The sequence below is a fragment of the Haliaeetus albicilla genome, chromosome Z, assembly GCF_947461875.1.
Source record: "Haliaeetus albicilla chromosome Z, bHalAlb1.1, whole genome shotgun sequence".
NCBI classification, from domain to species: domain Eukaryota; kingdom Metazoa; phylum Chordata; class Aves; order Accipitriformes; family Accipitridae; genus Haliaeetus; species Haliaeetus albicilla.
In genome coordinates, this window is record NC_091516.1 from 50,530,321 (window position 1) to 50,540,169 (window position 9,849).

At 43.3% G+C, this 9,849-nt stretch overlaps 1 protein-coding gene across 2 annotated transcripts; it reads right to left on the reverse strand.

The window, feature by feature from the left end:
- Nucleotides 1–2,324: 2,324 nt before the first annotated feature.
- STARD4 (StAR related lipid transfer domain containing 4) lies at nt 2,325–9,535 on the reverse strand. Of its 2 annotated transcripts, XM_069777591.1 has the most exons (6): nt 9,377–9,535; nt 8,923–9,038; nt 6,861–6,910; nt 5,149–5,275; nt 3,942–4,056; nt 2,325–3,386 (listed from the first exon to the last, which is right to left on the reverse strand). In XM_069777591.1, exons 2-6 carry the CDS (start codon nt 9,025–9,027, stop codon nt 3,160–3,162), a joined length of 624 nt encoding a protein of 207 aa, XP_069633692.1. In that variant the 5' UTR covers nt 9,028–9,038; nt 9,377–9,535; the 3' UTR covers nt 2,325–3,159. The 2 variants fall into 2 exon arrangements, with proteins under 2 accessions (XP_069633692.1, XP_069633691.1); XM_069777590.1 differs by lacking the exons at nt 5,149–5,275; nt 9,377–9,535 and having other exon boundaries at nt 8,923–9,006.
- Between the last annotated feature and the right edge of the window lie 314 nt (nt 9,536–9,849).

Here is a 9,849-nt window from a genome sequence, read left to right on the forward strand (position 1 = left end):
GGGGAGTGGGGGCGGGGAATCGCCGCTCGGGGACTGGCTGGGTGTTGGTCGGTGGGTGGTGAGCAATTGCACTGTGCATCGTTTGTACATTACAATCCTTTTATTACTACTGTTGTCATTTTATTAATGTTATTATTATCATTATTAGTTTCTTCTTTTCTGTTCTATTAAACTGTTCTTATCCCAACCCACGAGTTTTACTTCTTTTCCCCGATTTTCTCCCCCATCGCACCGGATGGGGGGGAGTGAGTGAGCGGCTGCGTGGTGCTTAGTTGCTGGCTGGGGTTAAACCACGACAACACCTTTCTTCCAGTTCTGTTTTACTCTATAGCTGAACTGCTTGGAATAATGACTGTAGGGGTATCAACTATGCATTGTTTCAGCAGCATAATCAGCATACATTGTCAATCACTGGACTCCTAAATCAGAAAAAATTTTAGAAGTGTGAGATTCCCCAAAATAAATCCTTAAAATCTGTTAGCACCTTCCACAATTTTTGCTCATCTGAAAACTGAAGAACTGTACTATGCTCTTCTATTGATTAAAAAAACAAAAAAAATCTGTCTCTGTTCTCTGTCTCCAGTAGTGTCTACTCTGTTTTTCACCTGAGTGTTCAGAATCATTGGCAGAAGCAATAGACTATGTTAAAACACACAAAGCCAGTTTAATTAGTGTTTAAGGAATTAATTACTATAATGCAAAATAGAAGGCCTACTTAGCTTTCAGAAACTTTACTCTCATTCACAGAATCTTTCCATTTCTAGTCCTGTTACTGAAAACAACCCTGTTGATAAAAAGGAAACGTGCATGGAGAAATTTTTATTAAAAAGGTCATCATACTTAAAATACACTAGCAATTTTCTTCCATTTAAACACAAGTTCTTCTTTCTTCAGCTGCTCTGTGCTTCACCAGCCTATCTTCAGTGAAACCATAAAAAAACATTTCACTGAACACTAAATAAGGATAGATACTCTAGATGTGTTACAGCTCTTATAATGGATATTTGGAACAGGGACCTCTTAATCTTTTCTGCAGCACCTAGTGCTGTACAAACATCACCCCGTGTCTTGTGCTCTTTTTGACCGATTTCTCGAGCACTGAAGTGCCTCTGTGTAGATTCAAACAGGGCTTTTTACAGAGCAATGGGATATTTGTCTCTATACATCTGTATCACAACCCCTCAATTAGTCAGTCCCAGTAGTTTTAAAAAAAGAAGACATGAATATGCAGATTTACTATACATGTAGTCTTTATAACTGGGAAGAATAAATACTTCACACAGCTTCCTCTATAATCATGTCAGCATTCATCACACAGAGCAGGAATGCTAGGGCTTTCATACTTGCCTCTGTACCAGTACTACGAAAAAGCGTGTCTGCTGACACCAATTCCTTAAGTGTCTTTGGTGGTGAAGGATCACCTTGTGACCTTCCAGTACTGCAGGGCAAACAAGGAAGATAGAAGAGATGGGAAAGGTAACCAAGGAGTTTAAAAGTAACTGCAGAATACACAAAACCCAACATGGAGTTGACATTTTCTGCCTATGAAGACACCAAAGGCTGTTTGACGCTGCTGTTTTTAACTGTCTTTTAACAGTACTAAATGCCTTAATCCATGAAGCACGTTGGAAGAGCCCACACTGTATTTGGTGTCATGTTTTTTCTACCTCTTTGCTTGAGCAATGAGAAAGAAAAGCCCTCACTGTTCAGAGTTCAGGTACAGTGGCTAGAGTCAAAAGAGCCAATATTGCAGGGGAACAACTTTCATCTGAATTTTTTTTTCTGAGAGTTCATTACCAGTCCTTGGATTGTATGTATACAACTGGCCCCAAAATATTAGGGCTCCAAGGTACTTTCCCTAACTACTACACAGCTAAACTTGCCTCTACTACCACTGCTAAAGCATAGGGATATTACAACCTCACCTGAGCAAATTACACATACCAACATTAAAAGCTTAATGTCAGGTTTTAAACTGAATTCAGGATCCTAGCAGCAGAGACAGTAATCTTTTGAAAGCCCCTGCTACGCACCTGTCAGCATCACTAGGTTGCTAAATATCCTCCAGCAGATCCAAGCAATTCTGCAGCTTGAGCTTTGGCCTTCAGTTGCTCATGTTTTAAGATGCTAACTCTATTTATTGCAAAGATCACTCTAGGGGTATTACCACAGAACACTGCAGTATGCTGTACCAGCATGCTGGCAGTCTGTGCAGTTATGGCTACACCAATGCCTACATCTGAAGCAAATTAGTGGTCCTTTCTGTTGCTTTAGTAATTCCAGGATTTTCAGTTAAGGAAGACAAAAAAACCCCACACACACAATTACATGCAAATTTAAGTAAAAATTCTTTAGAAGTGCAGAGTATCACAGAAGGTCCATTGGAGGTTTGCTATTTTGACAACTGTATGATTAAAAGCCCACTAAAAACTACGGAAATACACCCGACAACTTAAATGAGCTTTGGATCAGCTGTAAGGGCATTTCTTTATCTATGCAGTGAGACTGTTATATACAACAGTTAATTAACTTACAGTAACAACATTGAAGAAATGCCAATAATGAATACTTATTTTTGCTAACAAGAGCAAATAGCTTTCTTATGAATAGTATCATTTAACAACTTAGCTATGTAATATCCCTATGATAAATCAAAGGAATTTTTTAAAAACAAATTACAGATGCACCTGTACAAACTAAATAAATCGAAAAATTCAAGTAAATATAAAAATATATATATATATATATCAAATTACGTCTTCAATGAGATGCTGCCTGTACAGCGACCTGCACCAGCAAAATCCTGAGCACTCCACTCTCAATACTGTTGGTGAGAGCTGAGTTCATGCTGCATTTTTCAAGCCCACAGACACATCTTGTGTTTTCTACCTACGAAGTCAGGGGTTTATAGATTCAGACTACTCCTCACACAGCTGCAGAGTGCTGAGCAGGAAACAGAATCTCTCAATGTGAAATTGGGAATGTATGCTAAGTATCACATCAAAAAGCACTTGGTAAAGTTTAGATCCCTCAACTTAAAGGTTCAGGTATCATTCAGGAACAATGTTACTCACCTCTTAACTCAGTAGCTAACCTATGCTATGCTAAACAATATAATTTGATTGCAAGAAACGCATGGGCTTTCAAGTCACTGTTTGTCTATGTTTTCAGTGCCTTTTTGAGGTCTGAGTAGAAATTGGCCAGGGTACTAGACATGGCAGTGTCTACTGCAGATTGTGGTAGCATCCCTCGCAGTTCAGTCTGAATATAGCCTGTCAAAAGACTGTGGCTAGGATAGTCCTTAAGAGGGACGCAGAACCAACCGCAAGGGTGATTGAATCCACGGACAAAGTTAGGTCTCACCTCTCCATAGTCTAGGCTTATACCTATCAAGGAAAACAAACAAAAAAAGGGAAATTAATTAGAGACAGATAGAAAAATAAAGGTATGGTAAATTTAAAATGTACAAGTTTCTGCTTGGGGAATTTAGTAGAAGTGACAGACACATGTCACATTCTGGGTACTTTCATGCATGTAAGTTGTCTGCTCTTCATGCGAACTCCACAACAGACAAGCAGAGCTTGATAAGCAGAAATTCTGACACAAAAAGACATTCCTCCCATTTACTAGCAAGTTGAGCAAGTTGTTACTCTACCCAGTTTGCCCTAGAGCTGAGTCAGAGCACTCAACTTGTCTCTATGACACCTGTCCCACAGTTGGCGTAAGTGAAACTTGGCACACAGGGATGGCTCATGGGTAAACCAGTAACTTGTATACTTCTTTAAATCTGTAAAGTGTTAAAACACCTTTGAAATACTTGTTGGAGACCACCTTACACCACTTTTGAATGCTTACTGCAGAACTAAATTTAATTTGAATCAAATCTTAAGTCAAGCAGCTGTTGCAAAATAAGAATTAAGCAGAGGTAAGTGGTGCCTTACCACATGTTAGAAGCCCATCTTCATAGCTTGTAGTGTAAGAGAAATCAACAAACTCCCTTGGCGCTATGATGTTCCAGAGCTGGCCAGCAGTGGTGTAGCGCATCACACAGCAGTTCTTGTTGAGTGACAGAATAAGGAGGGTAAGAAAACAAAAATATCTTAGTATAATGAATACAGGGAAATTTATGCTTGTAGGCAACTAGCCTTTTCCACAAAGGTCACAGGCTCTGTCAGCTATGCTGTGCAAACAACTTCAGTGAGGTCTGAATGGCTGTGTGGTTTTCAGCCTAAGTCCTGAAAGTTTGTAACTAGAGAATGGTGTCATGCCTGGGAACTGAAAGTCATGTGGCTTAATCATTACTTAGGAAGTCTGAAAGGACCATGAATAAATTGCAAGAGCCCTCTCTCAGTACTAAGATTCTCTGTCAAGTACTTCTAAGCCACCAAGTGAAAAATAAAACAGAATGCAAACAATTCTTCAAAAAAGGCTTTTCTGTAAGACAATAGAGTTTGTATACATTTTAGGGAATAATTAGAAAAAATAACTTGCCATATAAATCTTCCTTAGGAGCCAGAGCAAAAGACATTCCATGTTTAAGCCAGATGTCCACAGGGTTTTGAAGTCATACTGAATGTCGCCAGTAACCAAAGGAAGTATACCAGCAATTCTGTAATCAACTTCAAACCTACTTTTCTTTAGCAAGTCCTGGCCCTCAGTATGAACTATTTTGTCTCCCAGCACAAAGCCTTTCCACATGGTGAAGTCAGCCTTTCAGGAAGAGGGAGAGGTTGCAGCTTCTGTATGTGTGGATTATTAATACCCACAATTTTGTTTGTTGTGGAAAAGAAGAAAGCAAGCTGTATGAAAAGGCTTTGGCATATAAAATATCACACTGTAACACTCTATTATGTGAATTTTATCAGAGGCTACCAGAGCTCCCAGGTCCAAGAGAATTGTGGCCAACCAAGTTTTACTCCTTTATTTTTAGCATTGATGGAAAGCTGAACTTCAAGCTTCAGAATAGGAACTGTGCAGCCAGAAAGCCTCATCTGAGGTCACCCACCACATGTATGCACAATATCCCACGTGCATGCAGAAAATGGGCAGAAAAATATTAGTAATTGTTGGAATGACTGCTCTGCTGTACTGTTAAATTCATGTATGCATCTATACACATAGTCTTTAAGAATCTAAACAAGTCTTCACCTCTTCAAACGTTTCCATGATGTCCATTGTAGTCATTAAGCTGTCCCAGTCTAGCCTGTAAGGTCCAGGGCGAATATGATCCACTATTCTGTTAGTAACATCTTCCACCACTCCTTGAGCTTTGTAGCTAGAGAAACATATGTCTACATTTAAACGTGAGAAATTCTTTATAAATATTCCATTAATTTGCAGCAGCACACTTACTATAATACCTTGGTACCTGGAGTTATGGTCAGTGGACAATTGTATCAGAAAAACTGTACAGAAGAAGACCTATGGCTGCATCTATTCTTCTCTGCAATAAATGTTATCCTGAGACATTTTGTCCTTATGCTGCAATTAGTATTTTGTAAATGGCAAACTCCTTCCTCAGATAAAAATCATCATGTTTATCTCTCTAACAACTTGTTATTTTGCTCTTCTTGCTGGGTGAGCAAGGGAGTCCACCAGGGACACGTAAAGCTAAAAGCAGAAAGAAAGGAGAGCAGGAATACAATGGGAAAAACATTTTTCATAAAGTAGAAGTAACAGTAGTAGGACCAAGCTAATACGAAACTATGTTATGCTTTGGTGGCATATAAGAGTACCAAATAAAATAATTTGGTATAAGACATCACAGAACATTCATTTATTATCAGATATTTTAAGTAGACACCAGAGATTTTGTTTACTTGAGTTACTGGGCCTCCAGCTCCTGAAGGGGAAGAATTCATCAGGACCATTATTTTCAAAATACTTCTTATTCATTAAGCTGTTCTGATTAATAGTAGGTAAGAAGTCAAGCAACAGACTCATCTCTTCACTTGTACAGTTCACCCATATTCACTCATAATTACCTGGCTGGAGCCAATCTCAGCTGTACACTCAGAACTGGAGGACCACATAAACATGCCAATGGCTTCTAGGTAGGTGTTTGCAAAGTTCTTCAAGGTGTCCTTTATTTCACCAGGTGTATACACAACCCTGGAGTCTTCATTGGCACATAGCAGCCACTGACCCTTTGGCTGCGGTTCAGGTTACACAACCTGTTGATATCAGTGTGCCTGTGGCTCTGCACACAGTCAGCAGACTCTTGGTGTCTGGGGTCATCAGCTCTTGCAGATTTAACAGGACTTAAATTCCACAGAGCATATCAGTCTGAGACACTTTCAAACACTACCTTTTCACACGCCTTTTTGTTTCTTCAGAATGCTGTTTTCTAGTAACTATTTATCTACCTAAACCTACAGGTACCAACAGAAGCCCATGACAGAAACTCACACAGGAAGGGCCTTTACTTCACACATCTTTCCCACAATTACATGTTTGGTATTTTACTCTATTGCAGTTGTATAGTAACTGTAACAGTCCAAGAACTGACTGGGTTCTTACCCAGTAACACTTCAGACCTGCTGAAGCTGGACTTAATTCTGTGGTTTGCAGACCATCTTTCTAAAAGGTCTGGGCATACGTTGTTGCCCACTTCAGCCAATGGGAGTTTTGTGCTGTGTTCCACAGTTTTCATTGTTCGTTGTTCCAGACACCATGCAACGCTAAACATCAAAGTATAACACTAAAAAGAAATGGTATAGGCACACTAGGTGATCCACCTAGCTTTTCCTCTGGACAATTTGTGTAGGTGAGGGATATAGAATCCGCAACCTTCATTTGTAAATTCTACAAAACGCATCCGTGGAACCTTAAAAATGCATCTGCTGTGCAGGGAAACTTACAGGTATCCATTGAATTCCTCTGATGGTTTACGCCACACAGTTGCATCTTTCTGAAAGAAAATGGAAGAGATGATGTTAATTGTCACTTACACAAAATTATAAGATGTCCAGAAAATGCTTCAATTTTTCTGAAGAAAAACAAATGAATTTACCATTAACTGATTCACCCCAAAGTGCTCATTGACCTGGGCACTTTTGTACACTGTCCTTAAGAACAGAAGGAGATGTTTCAGACATCTTTTACCTGTAATCTTCCATTCTTTCAAAAAAAAATCAGTCAATTGCCTTTCTCAGTGTCAAATGCTATAAGTCTGCACAGAAATAGGAGTTGGCAGGCCAAGCCAGTTTACTGTGAAAACATAGAGAATAACGGAATAACGGAACCACATTACCAGCTAAAGCCCTTCAATTAAAAAGCAACTGGAAAGTCATTCCTGGACAGCATCCAGACAGGAAGACCGCACAACTTCTGTTTGCAATCCTGTAACACATGACCAAGCAGATGTGTGCAGGAGGTGCTGACAGTGGCAGACAAGAAAGGTAAGTTACCCTTCTGTCCTAGATGCCTGACTAGAAGTGCCTTGCAAGCAGTAGTCTGTTCATTTTAAAGTTAGCCAGAGAAAATACAGAAAACAGTACCTTCTGATTTTGGTCTAACTATGAAATGGAACCTCTGTACAAAATCTCTGAATTTTGGTGTTAGAGTATCATATGGCACCTTTTTATTCGGAATCATTACTTAAGCACAAAGGACCAAATGTCCTAAAGAACGGTAGCGTAAGTACTGCATCCAGAAGTGTTCAAGATATTTAGGGGCAAAACACATCTCCTTTGCAGGTAGCTAAAGCTCTTAATTTCTTTTACATGGCACAATACCAAAACACAAGGAAAGAAGGATGGATGGAAGAAAGGGAGGGAAGAAGGAAGGGAGGGAGGGAGGGAGGGAGGAAGGGAGGAAATCCAACTGGAAATTTTATAGGGGTAAAATCTGGTGAGTAATGTGATCTGAAACAGTGAGATCCAGGCAACTTCCTAAAGGAAAACAATGATGAAGGTATAAGACTTAGCATTTAGCAGAGCAGAGATGCTATAGGTGTTTGGCAAGAGTGAAAAGCTTGGATAAGCTGTTCCTCCCTTTCAAGACAGTGAATTTGTTAATTTTGTAAATAATCAAGTTACATTTGGAACACCTGACCCTCTCTTATCAATGTCTGCTCACAAAGGAAATAAAAAATACAAGACCCATCCAAACCATTGTAGCAAAAGGGCAAAGACAGAAATTTACCCCACCAGTCCTACCACATTGCTACACTGAGATACCAAAATACATTTCCACCTCCTATGCAGGACAGGAAAAAAGTATTCACCCAGCCTAGAACTGATGCACCAGCAAAGCCTGCTTAGCTTGGTGAAGCAGGACTTAGAAAAGCCAAGCAGCTCAGAGAAAGATATGGCAAACTGCTTGGAGAAAGCATGAACTGCATTCCCTTTCGTAGAAGGAAACTTATGATAATGTGGGGGCTCTAATGGCAATGGAAACATGAAGCAATATGAGAGAAAGAATTGAGAATGATCTCACTTTTTAGGAGGAAGACGTTTGGAAGCTGAAGCATGATGGGCTCAAGCATTATAGACAAAAGAGATTCCAGAGGCCAGCAGAGCCTACCTGCAGGCTGCGGCTGGTTAGCTGAAAGAACCAGTGAGCATCTTGCAACCCTGCTAGTGCTAACAGTATTTCAATTTTGCTTTAAGCAAAGCCTGTAGTCCTACACAGGTAGGATTTTTCTGTGAGATACTTCCCTGAAAATGGTTAGAATGACAGAGTATGTCTGGAGGCAGGAAAAACACAGCCTGTCATCTAAAGATGTACGATCCTCGAAGGGCGATTTCACAGGGCCTCTCACATAAAAGTCCTGCAAGACTTTGCCTCATGTTTCGCACCCGTGTCATACGGCATAATAAGCTGTAGCAGCCCCCTCCACCCCCCACCACCAAGTGACCTACAGCTCCTCGAGAGAACGCACCAGGCCGCACGCATGCAGTGGCCCAGACCACCACTCACCGTTCTCTTCGCCACCCGCCACTCGCTCTCTCCGATGCCGTGGTACCGAATCAGGGTGTTTCGCAGTTTCGTGGCCAGCGGTGCGGAATTCGGCAGGAGATCCATCTGCTTGCCTCCTGCGTCAAGGTACCCATTACACGGGCGCAGGCATCGGGACAGGACACCGCGTTAGGGACGTCACGACAGCACGACTCATTTAAACCCACGCACTCTGAACAGCGAAAGCAGACACACACACGCACCCCCACACCCGCACCCCCACACCCACACCCCCCCACACACCCCCCTCCCCCCCGCCGGCGGCGGGCGCAGGGCGGCGGCCAACGGCCGCCCCCACGGCGCCAGGCCACGCCCGCAGCCCCGCGGCCGTTAGGCGCGCGTCACGGGCGCGAGCCCCCCGCTGCCGCTGCCGCTGCCGCTGCCAGGCCCGGTCCGGTCCGGTCCGGTCCCTCACCTGCGGCCGCGGCCCTCCGCCTCCTCCGCCTCCCCCCGCTGGCGGCACTGCCGGCCGGCCCGGCAGCCCAACGGCCGACGCCGGCAGCCAATGAGGGCGCAGCCGGCGTGCCGGCGCGGCCAATGGCGGCGCGATCCGCCGAGGGGGCTCGCCTGCTTCTCGCATCACGCGAGCTCTCGGCGTGCCACCGGCGTGTCGTCACGAGCCGGAGGAAGGCGGGCGCCCTCCCGTTCGCTGCGGCGGAGGAGCGCGGCGCCCTGATTGGGTGGAGGGAGTGGAATGATGGGAGGGGGGCGGGGATAAGCGGCGGCGGCTGGAGGCGGGCGGGCTGCGGGCGGGCCCCGCTGCTGTCCTGGGAACACCGGGCTGTTCCCCCGTCGGCTGCGGGGACAGCACGTCCGTTACCACGGCACCGCTGAGTCTGCGTGGAAGCAGGCCGAGCGTCAGCCAGCAGGCTAGGCCTGCTGCAGGGC